The following is a 20,451-nucleotide window of genomic DNA, read 5'->3' as shown; positions in this document are numbered from 1 at the left end:
GAGTCGATTAGTAGTTACTAGTGGCAACATGTTTCTGTAGTTCCTTCGCAGGCCACTAGAATGCAGCATAGGACCTTATGTGAGAATAATCTCGATAATAGTGGTACACACAGAATTTGAAAGGATATGAAAAGGTATGAGTTTCAAATCAACAATCTTGATGGTTATTTGCTTTGTACCTCGCCATAAGACAACATCAAACACGATAACTGCACATGTGAATCAGCAGTGCAGCTTTTTCTATTCATTCTTATCCTCGGTGCAGCAGACGGCAGAACTGGGTTCAAATTATTTTGTCGTGAGGTTCAGATGTTTTATACCAGCACAGGGATTCTTCACCCCAATTTGTGAATGATGGAATTGCTGATGCGCATTCCCATTTTTTTTGTTTTTTTTTCCCTTCCTTTCTTATTTTACTTCAGACTTGCATATACTTTATATGCAAGTCTGGTTCGTCTACCTTTGTGCTGCACAATTTTACAGCGCAGGCCAGAAACGTTTTGTCACGATAGTTCATGTGAATCATAACATTCTTCTGTGGATCAACAATATTGACAGCAGCTCCACTTTTACAAGTTACAGTGAATTAAGACAACCTCAGCTTACTCTGTGCAGTCTAAAACCAGATGTTATGTGCCGTGTCTGTCTGGTTGTCTGTCCAGCTGTGTGTTGAACTACTTATACTCGTTGATTGCCGAACACAGGTGGAGTCCTCTATCATATCTATAAGCTTAACCAAACAACTTCACAGATCGTAGTACTAAAAATGTGCATGTCTCACATCCCGATGAGCACGTACAGAAAACACACATCTCCAGTGCACAGACATGCAGAGCCGGTTATCAGTTACGTAAAGACACGATGGAGTGGGAAATGTAGCTAATGTCAGCTAACGTCTAAGCTTAGCATTTCTATAGAGCTGCTTCTTATTTGAACCTGTTCATGCTGTGGTGGAAATGCATTGTACATGTAGGCATGTGGGCGTTTATTTATTGGGCTTTTATTGATACAATAATGGGATTGAGAGACGTATACGGTAGAATATATTGGCCTGAACAAGTTGATCCCAATCCAAGTCTTTTTTCCTGTTCCTGGTGATGTCATGGCAAATAACCATAACAGTGGAATTGTAGATTTGTAGACGGTATGTTGTATGTTATTCCAGGCAAAGGAAGTATCTGAATAACATACGAATTGTAAGCAGGGATATGCAGTAATGTTATAAGGTTAGTTAGTTTGAGAAGAATCTGAACAAACAGACATTTTGGGCTGTGTTAGTTCAGTTGGTAAATACTTTAAGTGCCTCCGTAAGATCACCATGTTGTCTTGTTCTTCGGTAAGTCGCCATGCTGTTAGTGGAGTTTTCAGGTCTTAAATCTTGAAGTGATAAAAATGTGCAGCAAGGAGAAACTTTAATCAGCTAGGTGGCAGCAAAGGCAAGATCTTCACTGTGTGTCCAACAACTGAGCTTTCATTGATCAACGTCCTGGTGTTGGGTCTGGATGAGACCCGGCTCTGTCAGACACAAGTTCAGGGATTAATATTTACTCTCATCTGATTTGGGATTGATGGATGCTCTCTGCTCCTTAGAGTTTGCAAACTCACACCGACCGATGTCGTTGCCGCCAAGCCAACAGCAACACAACTCATAGTAACACAACCGCACTAATATAGGCCTCTGATATGCTGCCTGTTTGGACCTAACAAGGTGATACTCTCTCATTTGTTCTCCGTGCATGGTGTGAATTAACTCCTGCATTGCTTCTCCGGTGGGTTTGCCTGCTGTGTCGTGGCTTTTGTTTAACAGTCAGTCTTTTGCTAACTTCAGGGCCTACAGTACACACACATCAGGACGGCCCTCGCAAAGCCAGAGAAGCTCCAGTTTGTTGTATAGATATTGTAACATTTTATCATAAATATCTGAACACTTGACTCACATAACTTATCCAACGAGAGTTTCTCTGACTGTTAGAAAGTGAGACGGGTAAGATTAATGATGTCATCATATCCCTTATGGAGTGGTTCATACACATAATCTACTTATAGTCAGCAAGTCAGACTTTATTATACAATATATCTTACAGACTCCTAAACATCATTTCTCAGTTTTGTGTCTTTGAGTGGTTTGTGGATGTACGGATCAGCTACTGTCTATCATTGTGAGTTTGTTCATCTCACCTGTCTGCGTGTCCACCTGTGAATCTTCATCCCTTTACTGTGTGTGTGTGTGATCTCCGTACTCTCTTTGACTACCATCATGTATCTGCCTTTTAGCCAACAAAGAGGAGGTGATCCAGAAGGCCCGTCCGGTCTCCAGTGACGTAGGAAGCACCAACCCGAACTTCTCTGACCTCATGGATGAGTTTATTCAGGAGAGACTGAGGGCCAAAGGAACAGCGGTGAGAACAACATACACACACAGGTTTTAAAGATGAATGTTTCAGTGTATTAGAAAAAGAGCTACGGCTCGGTGGCCAATCACGGCTGGCGATTGAACGCGGAAATAAAGAATTACCAAAGATCTAAGTTTCTCTACACACAGGGCCGTCGTGGCAGCAGCCCTGGCAGTCTGGAGGTTCCCAGGGACCTGCCAGAGCTCCTGGAGGCGGGACAGAGTCCCGGATCGCGGCCCTCGGATGACCCCCGTCCCATTGATGATCCGGGGGTTCCCTCTGAATGGACCTCACCTGCGAGCGCCAGCGGTTCAGACATCATCAGCTCAGACAGCCAGTCGGACTCCTTCAATGCCTTTCAGTACTCCACTTGCAAGTTTGAGAGTAAGTAACAAACTGAGGCACTGTTACAGAGTTTGTGACACATTTAGTTTTATACAAAGATCACTATGATTTCAGTTTGCCGTACATGTTTTATTTTGTCAAAATGAAAAGAAACGGTCCTTATAAGTTGCTGTTGTGTGATATAAATAGATACCTGTGATTTGTCTCCATCTGGAAACGTTGCCCATGGAAAATGTATAATGGTCAGCATTTTCTTTTTTTTTTTTAGACTTTACTTTCAGTTCAGAAGCTTGTGGAGGAGGTGTTGGATCTGGGGGCGGAGGTCGAGGCAGCTCACTGGACCAGGACAGCCTGGGAGGGGGCGTGGCCTGTGACGAACATGAAGTAGCCAGTTTGACGACACTTCACATCGACTCGGAGACCAGCAGCCTCAGCCACACAGTCACTGTTACCGGTATGCAAAGATCTCTCTAGCTACTGTATTATTTCAGCAGATCTCAATATCCAAACTAACGGCCTAAATACTACATATTTTACTGCATACCACATCACACACACCATCTTAGAGAAATCTGATTTGGTGGATAGCTATTGAAATCTTTTTCCTGGTTTGTGCCAAAACTACATAATGTTGGATCAACAAGCAGCTTTACAATTTTGGCCCAAGAATACAGGCTTCTCGAACACTCGATGACAAAACGTTTTTTTTTTTCTTCTCCTTGTCGTGCATATCTCTGTCCAGGTTCTGAGAGTGCGTCTCCCATGCACTCCCTTGGGGGCTCTCGCTCCCAGACGCCCTCCCCCGCCACACTGACCGCAGAGCACCCGGATCACACACACTCCCACTCACACCTACAGCAGGACCACAAGCTCCACAACTCTGTGCTGCAGACTCCAGATGACCTGGGTAACCCTCATGCACATTCTCAAACATGTACTTCTACGTTGTCTTGTACTGAGCAAGAGTAACTGATCGATTCATTGATTTGATTCTAGAAACCAGCGAGTTCCCCAGCGAGGACTGCAGCGTCATGGCGGGTGGCTCTCTAACTGGATGGCACGCTGATGTTGCCACGGTAATGTGGCGGAGGATGCTGGGCATCCTGGGGGACGTCAATAGCATCAAAGACCCCGAGATCCATGCGCAGGTCTTTGACTATCTGTGCGAACTGTGGCAAAACCTGGCCAAGGTGTGTGCTGGCACAAGCAATTATTACATTTACAAACGATGAGATTTTCTATAAAGATTGTGGGGGTTTTGTGTGAAAACAAAACTATTTCTTTCCAGATAAGAGATAATTTGGGCATTTCTCTGGACAACCAGTCGTCTCCCCCGCCCCCTGTTCTGATCCCACCTCTGAGAATCCTCACCCCGTGGCTCTTTAAGGTAGGAAAAGAAAAAATATATCACACACAGAGAAATGGATACCTCCACAAACACCTCAACCTACTCGCATAGGTAAATGTATTCTTATATGTACACACGTGCGTGTTTTCCTCCAGGCCACCATGCTGACGGAGCGTTACAAACAGGGGAAGCTTCACGCCTACAAGCTGATCTGCAGGATCATGAAGAGACGGCAAGATGTCTCCCCAAACTCTGACTTTCTCACGCACTTCTACAACATCATGCACCAAGGACTGCTGCACCAAGACCAGGTAGGCTGTGTGCGCACGTGCTTTGTAGGCGACAAACATATTTAAAGTAGAGCGATGTTTTTAAGTTTGTACTGCTTCAGATTAAAGGATGGAACGTGGGCTTTTTGAAAATTTGCGCAGGCTGTGCGACTGCTATAGCTCTGGGCGTGTGTTTGTGGTTTCTACAGGACATTGTGAACACCATCATAAAACACTGCAGTCCCAGGTTCTTCAGTATCGGTCTCCCCGGGGCCACCATGCTGATCCTGGACTTCATCATAGCGGCTTCGAGAGTCACCGCTTGCTCATCACTCAACGTAAGAAACATGCTCTTCAGCAGTGTTGTTTTGCATTTACTGTGAGACACCTGAAGATTACAAGCTGGTGCATACATGTGTCATTTAAAAAAAAAATTCTCTTTTGAATTTCCTCTGTCTTTGTCTCTTCTTTCTTTTTTCCTCCTCCTGTCATAGGCTCCAAGAGTGGAGGCCCAGATCCTGCTGGGATCTCTGGTGTGCTTTCCCAACTTGTATGAGGAGCTTCCGGCCCTCCATCCCACCACAGCCGATGTGGTGCTCACCAAGTTCCCTGACGTCAAGGTACATGGATGCAATAACGGCTGAGACAAGTCGTCATGCCTCTGTGCTTGGGCAATATCATGATGGGAAACCACAGTAGAATAGGGGGAAGAGACGATAATACAAAAAAAAATGTTTTTAGACAAACAGATAAATTAATAGTCCTATTATAATTCTTAATGTAGAGAAGAGCATCATACACCTGTCGTCTCTGTCACAGACACACTGCTCTTGCTGACTCCAAACATGTCAGCATACTTTAAAATTGACGTCCACCAAAGCATTGGGTCAAACATTTAAACAAAACTCTACTTTGTGTGTAATCCAGGTCAGTCCAAACCTTGTAATGCACCCCCATCTGGTCTCAGAACCAGACTAATAGGTTAATGTCTCATTAGCCATTCTTGTAACAGTCCAGAGCTATAATGGGAGTAATGTTGTTGTTGTTGTTGTTGTTGTTGTTGCTGTTGCTGTTGCTGTTGCTGTTGTTGCTGCCGCCGTGTAAAGCGCTAATGCCATGCGTGGCAGCACCTCAGGCCTGCTCACTGGTTCCGTACAAGACAGAAACTTGTTTTGAATCACTAAGCGGTCATTAACGGCGACCGGAGGGACGGGACCAGTGTGTGTGTGTGTGTGTGTGTGTGGATACGTCTAGACTGTGCCTGTGTGTCTGTTTTTGGTGCAGCGCGCGCATGTGTGCGTGTCTACATACTGATCCAGTATGTAGATAACTAATGCCTTGTATTGTGTGAGGCTCATTAACTGTGTTTGTCTGGATGCTTTGGTTTTTAGGAGCATATTATCAAAACCATCCTGAGCTCTGCCAGGGACGAACCCTCTGCTCCTGCGAGGTAAGCTGTCACACTTATTGTGACTTTATTCTCATTCAGTTCCACGAATTGTCGTAACTTTACGACTTTGTTCTCGACTTCTCGTTGAACACAGATATGCGGGGAATGTTTTCAATGTGCAGAAAGTTTAGAAAACAAGCAGACATAATTAAATAATATTGTAAATTCATTTAAATGAATTAATGTATAATTGACATCATCAATACAGGTTACATCCCCGAACAAGCGAAGAGGACAGAAGACAAAATCTTGCCTATATGCGTGTGTTGACTCAGCAGAGATATAACATTAAATGAGAAAAGTAGATCGATGGGGTAACATAATTAAAGCAATACACAATGCCTGAGAGCATTACTGCATTGTGTTCAATGCATTTTGTTCATTTACATCAAAAAATATATTCCCACCATGAATTGATGCATGAGAATAGTTTGATGCTCAATATATTTTAAAATGATTCATCACCTCAGCTTTGACACCAGAGCCAATGAATTAACTTATTTAATAAGCAATTAGCAAATTACCTGTCAGTTGTGTTATTGTAACAGCAGAACATCTGGTTGCACCTATTTGTGTTACCAACATGGTTTTATTTTCCTGTTAAAGAATACATGTGTGAAGTGTGTGCTTGTCGTGTGGATCACGACTGTATGTGTGTCTGCTTGTGTACAACAGCTGCTCATGCTGAATCTGTTCCGTTAGGTGCGTGGCTCTGTGCAGTCTGGGTATCTGGATGTGTGAGGAGTTGGCTGACGGGACTCAACATCCGCAGATCAAAGAGGCTCTCAACGTCATCTGTGTTACTCTGAAGGTCAGTGACACCTCTGTGCTGCTTTAGTTGGTGCGAGACTGATCTACACTTTGGTGCGTTAGCATCTGTATCTCCTCTGTCTGGAAATGTGATGAGGCCTTAAAAGAACACATTAATCGCAGAAGGGAAATAACTTAATTACCCATAGTTTAATATATTCCAGTAGGTTTAAAGTAGTAGCTTTACATTTAGCCATTGTCACAGCAACAGTTTTTTTTTTTTTTTTTTCTATGTAATCCACAATCGTTTTTTGCATATTTATTTGGAGTTTGATATCACACAATGAGAGCTGAATTTGTTTAGTGTTGGGCCGTTACCCTGACATGGCGGGCTGCATGGAGCCAAAGTGTGATGGAAAAACATTGTTGGAGATGATTGTTAGTGTTGGGGAAATTGCCTCAGTCGGTATTGTCTGTTTCAGGCCACTAGACTGGGAGGCCTGTGGATCCGAATAATACTGTCCAACATTTACTGTCTCATCTATAGCCAAGCAGCTCTAGATGGACACATGCGCACACACACGCATACATACTTGCCCACCTTGGAATCCCTAGCTTGTGTATCGGCAGCCAATGGCCTGCTAACACATTACAGCAACACACACACACACTTACTCCTGGGAGCAAACCCTGGACAGACAATATGTTTGGTTCTCCTTCAGATAGGAGACTAATCCAGGGGGAATGCTGCAAGCTGTGTCACACACACACACACTATCTCACACACACACACTATCACACATATATACACACACATCTTGTCCACTTGCATCTCTTGCCTTCACACCAGCAGCCAGTAACCTCAGAAATGGGCCCCTGTGATATTCACACACACACAATCTCACACACACACATACACACAAAGCTTTAGGGATTGTCATATTACCATGAAGAGCCACTTTTTGCTGTTGTCCTCCTCATCCCAATACCCGCCCCTCCTCCTATCTAGAAGCATTTTATCCTCATCAGAGCACAACTGATGCGCTTTAATGAATATTTAACATAAAACAACAATTACAAGAAAACATATTCAGCATCAAATATGCCTCATACTGTCAAATCATTTTTACAGACACAAATCATCTCATCAGTCATTGGAGTGTCACAGAGTACTGAAATGACTGCAGAATTCATGGGTATAATCTCTTCCCTAGCGTTTAACATTCCCTCATTTAAGATGAAATAGATCTTTTTAACACTAAAATATCTGTTTGATAAACTGCAACTGTTGATGTTTTATTTTTTTAAATGTTGGCTATTAATGAATGCACTCACACAACCTATGAATTAACACAAATACATTATTGTGTACCAGTACCCCAATAAGAATGTAGCACTGGTGGCGTCGGACATCCTTCACCTCCTGATCAGTCATGTGGATCATCTTCAGAAATTCCCCCCCGACACTCCGAAGAAGATCGTAGAGGTGAGACATGAACTTCTGTGCACTTCTAACACACTTATAACAACAATTATTGGAATCTTTCCAAATACTGGTGTCATTTATTATTTATATTATATTGAGTAAAGCTAAGGCACTTATTAGATACACCAAATTGTTTTGAAAATCTTAATTTAGAGGTCTCTAAATGTTGCTGCTTTAGTTCTCACTGCTCTATTGTGGTTTTCGGTTTTTCTTTTTTTACAAATGGTAACAGCAGCAGCAGTAGTAGTAGTTGCTGTAGTAGTAACATTTTTAACATAATTAACAATAATTTTTTCTGATTTTATTCTGCTTAGATTTTGATCGCCACCATCACACACTTGCTGCCTAATACCGAGTCTTCCCCTCATGAACTGGATAAGAGGGTAATACACACACACACACACACATGCCCACATATTCTCCCGGACGCTCACGATATTACTCATTTTGCTTCGAGAGTAACTTTATACCCGCGTGTGCCTGTGTGTGTGTCGCAGCTGGTGGTGTCCCTGCTGTTGTGTCTGTTGGACTGGGTGATGGCTCTGCCTCCAAAGACTCTTCTTCAACCCGTTCAAACACGAAGCCCTCCAGAGAAAGATCAGCCGACCAAGACTCTGCTCAGCTGTATTTATAAGGTGTGCATGTGTGTTTATGACAAAGCCCTTAACACACACACACACACACACACACACACGAGTAAGGTTTATTCAGCAGTGGCTGGTCAGCATTCACTTAAAGGGATAGTTCGACATTAGACCCACCTAAAGAAAATCAATATCAGTTTAAGTGTACGCTACATTTGGAATATTTTCACCATTCATCGGAACTGAAGCTGTTGTATCCATCTATGCTCTCTTCAAAGGCACAAAAAAAATAAATGTTCCTTTGCCCCCCCCCCCCAGTCATTTTAAGTTGGTAATCGGTTAGTTTGTTTGTGTTATTTTGTGACTTTAGTGAATCCAACCTAACCCTTTAAAACACTAAAGTCACACAATAACACTAACTAACGAACCAATCAATGCAGCGGTAGACCAGCAACTCCTGTGTTCTTCGAGGTAAAACTACTGTTTCTGTCAAAGGATTCTGGTGGCTTTGAGGAGAGCATAGATGGATATAACAGCTTCAGTTACCCATCGGAAATGGCTGTCTGACAGCAAGGTGAAGCGTTGGAAATATACTAAATATATCGTACACTTAAAGTGATATAGATTTTTTTTTTTTAGCTGTCTAACAAATGTTCCTGCTGCTTCCGAACACTGCTGTACATTGCTTTGCTCCTGTGCTGTTACTCCCGTCTGTTTATACAAACATCCATCCACTGTAGGTAATACACGACTATGGATAATTACCTCATACAACCAAACTGTACCTTTCCCCAAAAGATGTCTTAAATTGAAAAATGTTACCATATAAAGTACAAGCATCAGTCCAGTTAAGCTGAACGTGGGCTGTAAAGGAGGCGGATCTGAAATCCCTTTTTCTTTTCAAATTGTCCAGGTATTACATGGTTGTGTGTACGGAGCCCAGTCTTTCAACAGTCCCAAGTATTACCCGCTGCAGCTGTCGGACCTGCTGAGTCCTGACTACGACCCGTTCCTGCCGCTGGAGAGCCTCCGAGAGCCAGAACCGCTGCACAGCCCGGACTCCGAGCGCTCCAGCAAACTGCAGCCTGTCACTGAAGGTAATTCATCTAACAGCAGGCGCACGCTGCCCAGCACTTCCAGGCCCGTCTTCTGTGACGATTCCGTATATTTAGTGATTTTCAAGAGACGAGTCTGAGCGTGTGAATATGTAATTTTGCCATTCACGTGGTCAGAAATATATTACAGACATACAAGGTATATCTATTCCGTAATTCTTCTATGCATGCAAAGTGGTGCACTGACAGACACGCAGTAACCCAGAGCCGTCCATCAAACCACTGCCAATCACTAGAGATGGGAAACGTGTGTGTGTGTGTGTGTGTGTGTGTGTGTGTGTGTGTGTGTGTGTGTGTGTGCGCGCCTGTCTGCATCCGTGTGAGAGTGTCTATCGTCCCCTGCTGTGGCCCACCAGGACACAGTGTCTGGTCTAATGACTGGAGCACCGTGATAGACCATGCTTCTCTTCTTTTCGCACATCTCTTTATTTGTATCTTCTTGTCTTTGCTGCTTCACTTCCTTTCATCTATTTCACCTTTAACATTACTCTCTGCTAATATTCTGTTATACAAATTTATTTTCTTTACCGGTCATTTTTCTTTTCTTTTTTTTGTTTGGGAGGGAGAGTTTTTTCCTCCCTCCCTCCTTTCCGAGCTTGCCTGAGGCTTCGGAAGTTGTCGAGAATGTCTGGTCAATACATATCTGTACTCTACACACAGCCCTGTCAATAAGGAGCTCTTGGAAAGTGTGTGTGTGTGTGTGTGTGTCACAGTGTGTGTGTAATGATGTTGATTAGCCAGGATCTGCTGGCAGCACAGTGTGTGATGGCATTGGCTTCTGCTCAGCATGGGGCAAACTATGTACAAGCCGAACGTGTGTTTGGACCTCTTCCTAGTTTTCGCTGAAGTTTAGTTGCAACTTGGAACCTGAATATCAAGTCAGAGCATCTTTTAGCCCACTAAACAAAAACATTTAGAAATGAACCGTAGACTTTTAATATCCTGATACCCTAATCACCCTAAAAGTATTCTTCTTAACTATAACCTTGTGAGTAATACTGTCTGTGTTTTCCTTCTCTCTCTGCAGTCCGTAGCCGCATCCAGCAGGGCCTGGTTTCCATCGCAGCCAGAACAGTTATCACACACTTGGTCAACCATCTCGGACACTATCCGATGTCCGGAGGGCCTGCTACTCTGTCTAGTCAGGTACTGTTACTTGGCTGTTTGGTGGTAATAATGGCAGTATATGCTGTACTACATTTGGTGATGTTTACTTGTTTTTTGTCTTAAGGGGAATACAAATAGTTTTCAATACTTTTGATCTTTGCATGTTTTGTAGGTGTGTGAAAACCAAGACAACCCCTTCTGTGAGAGTGCAGATCTTGGACCGGAGCTTTTCCATTCACCAAACCTACAGTTTCTGGTCCTGAACGGCTCCACACTGCTCTCCGTGTATCAGGTAACCTGGCCCCGACAAAAGATGACGCTTTGTATGTACTATCACTGTCACACGACATGACTTTTTCTGCCCAGTTTATAATGTGTATAATCATGACTGATGAAGACCAACGGATCTCTGACCTAAAAGGACCTAGTTTCTTGCTTCTCATCTTTAAGGGTAATTTGGGACCCTGGTCAAAGTGCTTCTTTTTGCCACTTGTTATCATAGATGTCTGACAACATTATGGAAAGACCCCTAAAGTGACATTAATCTCAGAGAAATCATTTACCTTTTGCTTTCTGTTTATTGTCGTATCAAACCAAGTTGAGCTCAAGAAGAAGTCTCGTTCTGAAATCTCACGAGAGAGTTGGGCCTCATCCACATTATTGAAATCCGCTAAATATTCATCCATGACATTGAAAATCCCACTAAGCTACACTTCTCCTTTCTTTTACTGATTACTAGTAACTGACATGGTAATAACTGTAAGCACGTTAACATGCAATGGTATTAAGTAGTAAAACATAACACAATAGTTTTTGATGCTTTTCAGTGCAGCTTGAGATATAATTCATTTAAATATTTAATAAGAAGCACAATTGCTTTTCGCTGAAGTTTGCTGCTGATGTTAAGATGGATTGTCGTCTACTGACTTTCCTTATAAAAGTTCTACAAGTTGCAAAGGAGAAGCTGTAGCTAAAAGGAAGCAAAGTGAGTGAATAAAAGGTATTTAAGAAGGTTTGATGTGGATTATGTGAAAATGTGGTTCTCGGCATCAGAATGATATTCAGCACGTTGAGTGTTTAACCACCATCCCGTGTCCTCCTCCATTTCCCAGATCCGATCAGAGTCTGGTGTACCAGGAGGTGGAATGACAGCCGGTTTGTCCTCTGCTCCCGCTTGCGTTCGCGTCATCATCCGAGATGTCGCCGGAAAACACTCCTGGGACTCTGCCGTTCTCTACGGTCCTCCGCCGTGTTCCCCAAACAGCCCGACGAACACATTCATGTCTCGCACACAGTCGCCTCACGGCGCGAGTCTTCACTTACGCACCTTGCCAGCAGATCTACTGAAAACGATGGACGGAGTGAAGAGGGCAGACAGCGAAGAGGAGGGGCGGGAGGAGAGCGAGGCGGGGAGAGGGACGGAGGGCGAAATGCAAGGGTTTCAGGCAGAGGGGGAGGAGGAAGAAGAGGAGGAGAGGACAGTCACAGAGGAGGGGATGGGAGAAGAGGAGGAGCGGGGGGAGGAGAGTATCGAGCATAGGATGGATGGGGAGAAGGATCGAGGGGAGTCAGGCTTGGAGCCTCTTCTGGCTCCGCCATTGGCTAAACGCGTGTGTCGGGAGGCGGTGCCGTCGTGGGATTCACTAAGGGAGGAAGACGACTCGCTGGATGAAATGCTGCAGTACCTGGGGTACTCGAGTCCTGAGTGTCTGCAGAGAGCAGGTATTGTGTGCACGTCATAATGGTCGTTCAATCTACAATACAGTTTATAAAACATTTGACATATACTGTTCAAACACACATGAAGGAGTTTTCATGTCTCTGAAAGCCAGTACCAATATGTTTGAAAGTGAGCTGTCAATCTTTTTTTGCTTCTACTGTATCTTAGGATGATTTTTAAAATTGAACACTATGTTGGCAGCAACTCATTGAGTTTCAGTGAACTTTTTGCCATTCTTCAATTTGTACTGTAAAAACAGAGGAATCTCCATCAAATCAAAGGTGGACACTCACTAACCAAGGTCCTGTTACACATGGGCCTAACTGTTGTCCTAAAGACCTAAATGGAACGAAACAGGAATTCTGACAACACCACAGCTGAGTTTGTCTCCTGATTGGTCCCCTCAGGTATGCCACTCAACATCCCGGCCCCTCCTCCGGCCTGCGTGTCAGAAAAGCAGGAGAGCGACGTGATCAATGCCATCCTGAAGCAGAGCGCTGCCGAAAGAGAGTTTGTTTTTCATGTACGTTGTGTCCGTACTCGCATGAATAAAATGAGTTTTGCCTTTTGAATCTCTGAATCCGTAGTTCCCAGCATGTCCTGATGAGGTGGATACTCAAATAGTGGTGGCCCATAAGTGCAGCACTATCCGTAGTGAATACTGCTTTGTAATAAATCTGAAGCTATTATCAAGAAAAGGTTGTGATATTTTGAAAATCAACACAAAAACAGCTTTCTGATGTTGGTTTCTCTATTCTGATCATCATTTGATTTGATTTGTTCATATCGGCTAAAAGAAAAAATGATTTAATCAAAGTGTGATCCTTTTCTCAGTCATGGCTCTCACACCATCTCGCTTTCTGTTTAGTTTCTATGATATTGTTAATTTATTTTTGCATGAAAGTGAATTGTTGAATGTTTCAGAGAGGTGAGGACCTGAACATGAAGGCAGTGCAGCAGACTGAACCAGAGACCGAGACACCTCAGTCAGCCTTCTACTACTGCAGACTACTGATCAACATACTGGGGCTCAACTCCTGGGAGAAGAGGTGAGACCAGACACAGACATACTGACGCTAGAAGCCACAACAAAGTGGGCTTTTATGTTTGGAAAAACATTAACATTAATGCAACGATATAAGTATCACTTTGTGTTGTGAAATGCAACTGAACAGAAGCATTCACCACATTCGTTTCATTTAGTTTGTGGGAAACTGGATAATGAACCGAGTTCAGATATTTCTTCTTTATCTTCATGAGGACATCTGTAAATTGGCATTTGTTTTCTTTTTTCATGCTCATCTTTATGGAGATAATATTCTAATTTATTATTAGACTACACTGCTTGCATATCGCACAAAACTCTGCAGGAAAACCTATAATTAAAGGTACTATTTGTAAGAGTTTACATGTATTAACCACCTTGTATTTATAAAATGAGACCTCTTTTTTGGTTGCCTTTAACTCTGGACTGTCTTTGACGTTTACATGCACTCCTGAGTGCCTTGCCTATCTTCAGCTCCCCTACAGTGTGTAGCTAACATGGTGAAATACTGTCTTGAGTGGAAAAAACATCAGCTTATTCATCCAGACTCTCTGGGCTGATCTGGCTAGCTGAGTTAGTTGCTTTCTCAGCTAACGGTACGAAGCAACCAACGCCAGATCCATGCAGCGTAGCTAAATTACAGCTAGCTGGCTAACCTTAGCTCGCCTGCTTGCTAATGTTATGGTTAGCGAAATACAATCTGAGTGGATATGTTAGTTGAGTAGCTTGCCAATTCTCTTTACCAGCTAACGTCATCCGTGATACTAACTTGTGTATTATGACAAATGCTGTTGATTTCAGCCAACAACAAATGATGCAACAGTACAAAGCAAAGGTGTCTAACCAACGATTGCTCTCTCCTAGCCAATAGCGATGCAAGGCAGGGGCGACCAACTAGCTAACTGTAACCCAAGCTAAGGTTAGCCAGCTAGCTGTAACTTAGCTACGCTTTAGGGATATGGCGTTGGTTGCTTTGCAACGTTAGCTGATAAAGTAATTTTGCAAATGGCAAGCAGTAAGTGCCGGTGCAAAATGTTTCAATAAAATGTAGGAACATTTCAGATAGAAAAGCTATTCTAAATATACTACATGATCATAATCAGGCCACTGTTTTGGCCGATGCTCGCTAGTGAGAGACAACGTGCTGACTGCAGTTCACTTAACAGCCACCGGTGTCATTAATAACCCCGCTTTTCAGAAAGTTCCACATAGTACCTTTAAACTAAGACTAATAAAAGTGAAGACACATTTATGCATGAGAAGGAAAGAGAAAAGGTTTTCTACTAAGAGGCTGTTTTTCAGGTTGCTGTAATACATGTGTGTGTGAAGTCTTTTAGAATGTTTTGTCTCCCCTAGAACAAGCCACATGCCCTTTGAATGCAAATGACACAAAAAGTGTTTTGTGCTAATTAGACTCTGCGTTTTCCCACTCACATGGCACACCATTTCATCTTCTCAATGACTCTGGGCAAAAATACATAATGTCAAGGTATCACTTTAAATGTATCTGGCCGGCTAATGGACCCTCGTCGCTCTTTATACTTCATCCAGGGAATTGCACCGTCTGCATTCAGCCTGCACAATGGACTTCTTAACACACTGTGAGTGTGTGTGCGTGTGTGTGTGTTTTTGTGTGTTGAAGAGTGTGATAATGAGTATAGTACTCTATTGATCAAACTCAACCCATTTGGAGTTAGAATAAAAGACAGTAGTTGAAGAAGGGAATGATGGTGGTGAAGTGGTAAATCAGAAAACAGGGTGAATAAAGGATGAAGAGCGAAAATATTATTAAAATTTAAAAAAGCCCAAATAAGGGAGCGAATACGGAAGAGAATGAGAAAATAAGGAGGCAAAAGAAGCTTGGATGTTGGGCGGGGAAAGAGGACAGACGGATGAGAAAAATAAGAGGAGATTGTCTAATCATCGGTTATTTACCACTCTCCAGGTATTCATATGGAACATCACGGACTCTAAGATACTGACAGTCACCCGTGTGCGTGCGTGCATGTGTCCCCTTTTATGCTTTTCCCCATAATCCAGGGTGTAAATGGAGTCTTTGAGAGCAGAGAATGAGGCCATTACCAAGTATCAGTTTAATAAAGAGCAAATTGCTCTCGCTCTCGCTCTCTATCTCTTTATCTCCTGCTCTTTCACTCTTTTTCTTTTTTTTGAAAAGAATGACATGTCATTATCAGTCCACTCTGAGTCTCCCTGCTCAAGTCTTGGGTTTTTGTATCAGCGATGCGGAGGTTGGTGGCTGGGACATTTTGAACCCTGAACTTGTTAGTTGGCATAAAAGGCTTTTGTTCTATTCAAGAATAGGGCCCTGTCCTTTCCTACCTGGAGCCTTTTCTAAGTGGTGATGACACAAGCTGTGGTCAGCATGAGATGCTGTTGCTTTTGCTCATTTTTTTTTCAAAGTAATAATTGTACGCAGTAATCTTATGTTTTGTGAGTTGAGGCGCCAGTATACAAACAGAAGTGCTTTGCAGATGGTCAAATGGCGTCTGAGATAGTTACAGAAATAGAAATGGTGCCTGAAGAGCTACATCTTACAGCTTTGATGCTTAAAGGGAGAGTTCACCCCAAAATGAAAAATTCATATTTTTCCTCTTACCTGTGGTGCTTTTATCAATCTCTAATCGACCTTCTCTCGAATGTAATAGAACGCGAGAGGTTTGTGTTCATAGCTTAAGGCTTACCGATAACTGCTGAAACTAAATGTTTACCTCTCGTCCGTGGGTAGATATACGCTTCCTTCTGCACGGTGTTGACGCTGGCGGATGTAGTTCAGTAAAGGAAAATAGTTCCTACATGAACACGGTGTGTGGATTATCTTGAGTAACTGTGAAGTAAATGAGTTCTGGAGAGAGACGTTGCTGTTTTCCAAATGTATTTTTTTTTGAGCACCCAAACCGAGTGCCATAGAGTTCCATGTAAAGACATCTCTACGGCTGCTACCTCCAACACTGAGCAACTCATACCAAAACTATCTAGACTAATACATATCACTACAGGTAGTCAGTTCAATTTATTATGGAATGAAAGAATGTTAGCATCTGTGGAGAGGACAGATTCTAAATTTATCATGTTGGAGTTTTCGAAAATTTCAAACTGGAACAAGCAGACTAACTATAATTTACTTACATTCAAGCTTCTTGTTTTAATCCTTCTCATGCTGATGTAGGCAAAGTTCTACAATCATGTCACTGTGACTGAGTCAAACCAGTCTTCAGTGTCTTGAAATCTGACATGAGGGAACTTCTTTTTTTTTTTTTTCTTGGTAAAAATCTGTGATTGGGAACTGATGTTTTGATAGTTTACTTTTCATTTAAAAATGCTCAGAAAGCTGAAACGTCATGTCTTTGTATGTGGCTTTGAATGAATTCTTGCTGGTATTCTGCTCTCTTTCACTAGAAGTCCTGCCAGCTCCTCTTATTTAGTTGGCACGGGATTTTTTGTTGTTTTTGTTTTTTTGCTAGGAAACGGTGACAAAAACAAGCATCCAGCCAATTAAGGGAGACGGCGGTGGTAGCCGTTAATGGTAGAGAGGCACAAAAAATGTAATCTACCTTATCAAATGCCCACGTGGTTTAACACATGTGGGAAAAACACACAGAGCACCAAAAACCAGAACAGCAGAGCACAGGAGCTGCATCCGGACCAACTTGTTATTGTCATTGTGGTTATTTGCATTAAAAACACACTATCCTAATGATGATGAAATAAATGATTGTATTTCTTTGATTACACTGGTAGTTTTAATGATGTATTATAAGCTGCTTCGAGCTGGTGTTGGAAAGTCAAACGGGTCGTAATTGTCTCTCTAATATCTATTCTATATTGCCGTGAAAACATCTCCATCAAACAAAACCAAACTCCATGCTGTCAGCAGAGCAGCCGGTTCACTGCCGTAGAGAAGTTGTTCCAAATGTTGCTATACTGTTTGATAAATAAGATCTATGTTTAATATATAGAAATATGGCTTTAGTGTTGCTGTTTTCTCTGTCTTTGTTTTTGTAATTTTTTGTTGTCAGTTGTTTGTGGATGTTTTATCGCCATCGTAGAGCCTGTCAGCCTGTTAGCGTGAGTGCCGTATAAATACTGGTGTGGTTTCCATTTCCCAGCATTCTGGCCTGATGAAGATCCAAGTAGGATCAAAACGTTGTCATTGTTAAACTTTAGTGCAGGCTTCACCTCTTCCTCCAGAGAGGCAGGTTTAACTGTTACTTTGGATATTTATTTATTTATTTAACCTGTGCATGTATCTGTGTCTTACAGGAGTAACTTCCATTTGTTGAGGAAGAATGAGAAGTTACTGAGAGAGCTGAAGAACCTGGACTCACGGCAGTGGTGAGAAAATATTACAACACTTCCATATTACACTTCCAGCATTCCCCACTCCCTCCCTCTTTTTGATCTTTCTATTCAGGTTGTAGTTAGTTACTACAAAAAAAAAGTTTTCACCTGCCGAAAGTTATAAAAAAAATATGCTGGCAAAATGTTTATTCCTTCACTTTCTTTCTCAAAAAAGTAACTTAGAAAGATTATCTTGGCAAACACGGGAGAGAAAACTATTTAGATCCGACTTAGAAAATGGATCGGCCAAATTTTGAATAGCTCTGAGATTCATCAGCGGTTATGCTACGCCCCATTTGATCCTTCTGCAAACCATGAGTTGCATCCCCTTCCATAGTGGATTCATTACATCACGACCCCTCGTTGCTTTCTGTGAGGGGAAACTCAGAAACAAACGGAAGCATGAAGGGGGAACCTTCATGCTTCAGTAACTCAGCCACTCAAATAAATGTGGGATCTGTTTTTCAGTAGTCGACGCGTCGGTCATTATTGTTTTCTCTCACTCTCTTCTAGCCGCGAGACTCATAAGATAGCAGTATTTTATGTGGCGGAGGGCCAAGAGGACAAACACTCCATACTAACCAACACAACGGGCAGCCAGGCTTACGAAGACTTCGTCTCTGGACTCGGCTGGGAGGTAAGAACACGTTTACTCTCATAAATGTTCGTTTGCCTTCCTCATACATACAAATTGCACGAATATATCTTTTACATTGTGTTCTTGAAATCTCCTGAATGATATTTAGGATCGAGTCTGATTATTTGATGCAACTAATAATTGAATCATTATCATATCAGTGAAGTGTTAACTGATTTAAGATTTCTAAGAAAACCGTTTTGTAGGTCCGATGGTTAAAATAAACGGAAATCAATGCAGGCAGATTATATTTGTTTGTGTGTTGACTGAAGAAGAAATGTAGGAATGGATTCAACACAAAACGTTCCGCAAAGCAGCTGTAGCCTTTTATCTTTATTTACTGTTTAAGAGTTAGAGGAGACTGAAGCTAGTCAGATGTATTATTCTATTCCAGTAAAAGGTTATAAAGGGAGATGTTGTTCATGTCCCTGCTCGTCATGGCTTTGTTTGTCCCTCAGGTGGACCTCACCACTCACTGTGGCTTCATGGGAGGTCTCCAGAGGAATCGCAGCACAGGCCAGACCACGCCTTACTACGCCACCTCCACCACCGAGGTCATCTACCACGTCTCCACCCGCATGCCCCACGACCAGGACCACAACCTCACCAAGAAGGTAACACCCACACACCTATCTGACTGGTGACAGCAAGAGTCTCCATTGTTCACTCTCTTCTGTCCAGCCAATGGAATGCCACCTTATTTCCTGCTTGTCGCTGGGTGAATTCACACACTCTAGACTTTTCAAAATGCTCTGGTTTGCTTGACAGCTGGATGGAAACGTACTTTCTCTCTCTCAAGCACTCATCTGTCTGTCCCATTATCTACTGTGTTGCCCTCTCTCACTGTATCTGTGTGGTGAGAGAGAAGGCGTAATTAGTAATAATAAGCATACTTATTGTTGTTGCTCTAATTTCATTTAATGAGGGGAGATGTGCAGTGAGAGGAGAGGAGGAGAAAAATAATCCTCTATACTCGTTCCCTTTTGATGCCTTCTTCTTTTCCTCCTTCCCAATCTCTTTTTATTTGCCTGGAATGGCATTGCAAATGAACATAGGTCGCTGCACGCACACACAGACACCTGTATCTGTTAATGTCAGTGTTTCAAACGCACACCAATGTTTCCAATAAATCTTAGTAGCAATCATGTCTGTGTTTGTGCGTGGTGTGGGCTCGTATCAGTTTCTAGGCAGGCAGGTTTAGTGTGTGTGTGTGTGTGTGTGTGTGTGTGTGTGCATGTGCGTGTGTGTGCACGCACCTGTCAACCCTCAGGCATCGGGGCGCTCTGCACATGGCCATAATGTCCCTTTAATCAGATCATACTTCCTGCTTCTTGGCCTATCACGTCGCTGCAGGCTCCTGATTGGATTATCAGCGCCTGGTCCGACACCATCCGTCTCCCTGATCAGCTGATGGCCCCATCAAACACACATATTCTCATACACGCACGCACACACCACAAACCTGTTTAACTTGACACAAACACGCATCCGCTAAGGGCTTTATTCACATCAGTCGGCGCAAATGACCACACGACTATAAATTTGTGTTAACGTTGGAAAAACAGAAGCGCTTACACGCACGCACACTGGGAGCGAGCACACGCAGACACGCACACCGGGAGCGAGCACACACACGCAGGCTCACAAACGCATGCACTCACAGTTTGACGAATGTGTCCACAAAAGAGGTTAAACTGATAGACATACACATGTCCATACTGGCAGGTATTTATCAGCCGTCCTCCTGCCTTACACACACACACACACACACACACACACACACACACACACACACACTCTCTCTCTCTCTCTCTCTCTCTCTCTCTCTCTCTCTCTCTCTCTC

The 20,451-nt window shown here is 42.8% G+C and overlaps 1 protein-coding gene across 7 annotated transcripts in view; it reads left to right on the top strand.

Moving 5' to 3' along the window:
• Positions 1–20,451, top strand: part of ralgapa1 (Ral GTPase activating protein catalytic subunit alpha 1) — a 58,492-nt gene that overhangs the window by 27,159 nt on the left and 10,882 nt on the right. For all 7 annotated transcript variants that reach the window (XM_031866788.1, XM_031866789.1, XM_031866787.1 and 4 more), the window contains 23 exons: positions 2,275–2,399; positions 2,543–2,777; positions 3,007–3,192; positions 3,481–3,645; positions 3,735–3,928; positions 4,027–4,125; positions 4,242–4,397; positions 4,565–4,693; positions 4,850–4,975; positions 5,747–5,805; positions 6,508–6,616; positions 7,931–8,041; positions 8,356–8,424; positions 8,539–8,676; positions 9,539–9,722; positions 10,768–10,886; positions 11,020–11,139; positions 11,960–12,569; positions 12,975–13,090; positions 13,492–13,616; positions 17,894–17,965; positions 18,485–18,608; positions 19,067–19,222. In XM_031866788.1, the coding sequence (XP_031722648.1) occupies positions 2,275–2,399; positions 2,543–2,777; positions 3,007–3,192; positions 3,481–3,645; positions 3,735–3,928; positions 4,027–4,125; positions 4,242–4,397; positions 4,565–4,693; positions 4,850–4,975; positions 5,747–5,805; positions 6,508–6,616; positions 7,931–8,041; positions 8,356–8,424; positions 8,539–8,676; positions 9,539–9,722; positions 10,768–10,886; positions 11,020–11,139; positions 11,960–12,569; positions 12,975–13,090; positions 13,492–13,616; positions 17,894–17,965; positions 18,485–18,608; positions 19,067–19,222 (3,527 nt within the window). The remainder of the gene's footprint in view (positions 1–2,274; positions 2,400–2,542; positions 2,778–3,006; positions 3,193–3,480; positions 3,646–3,734; positions 3,929–4,026; positions 4,126–4,241; positions 4,398–4,564; positions 4,694–4,849; positions 4,976–5,746; positions 5,806–6,507; positions 6,617–7,930; positions 8,042–8,355; positions 8,425–8,538; positions 8,677–9,538; positions 9,723–10,767; positions 10,887–11,019; positions 11,140–11,959; positions 12,570–12,974; positions 13,091–13,491; positions 13,617–17,893; positions 17,966–18,484; positions 18,609–19,066; positions 19,223–20,451) is intronic.

Source organism: Anarrhichthys ocellatus, unplaced genomic scaffold (genome assembly GCF_004355925.1).
Source record: "Anarrhichthys ocellatus isolate YVR2014 unplaced genomic scaffold, GSC_Weel_1.0 scaffold36, whole genome shotgun sequence".
NCBI lineage: Eukaryota > Metazoa > Chordata > Actinopteri > Perciformes > Anarhichadidae > Anarrhichthys > Anarrhichthys ocellatus.
This window is presented reverse-complemented; position numbering and strand designations above follow the sequence as displayed.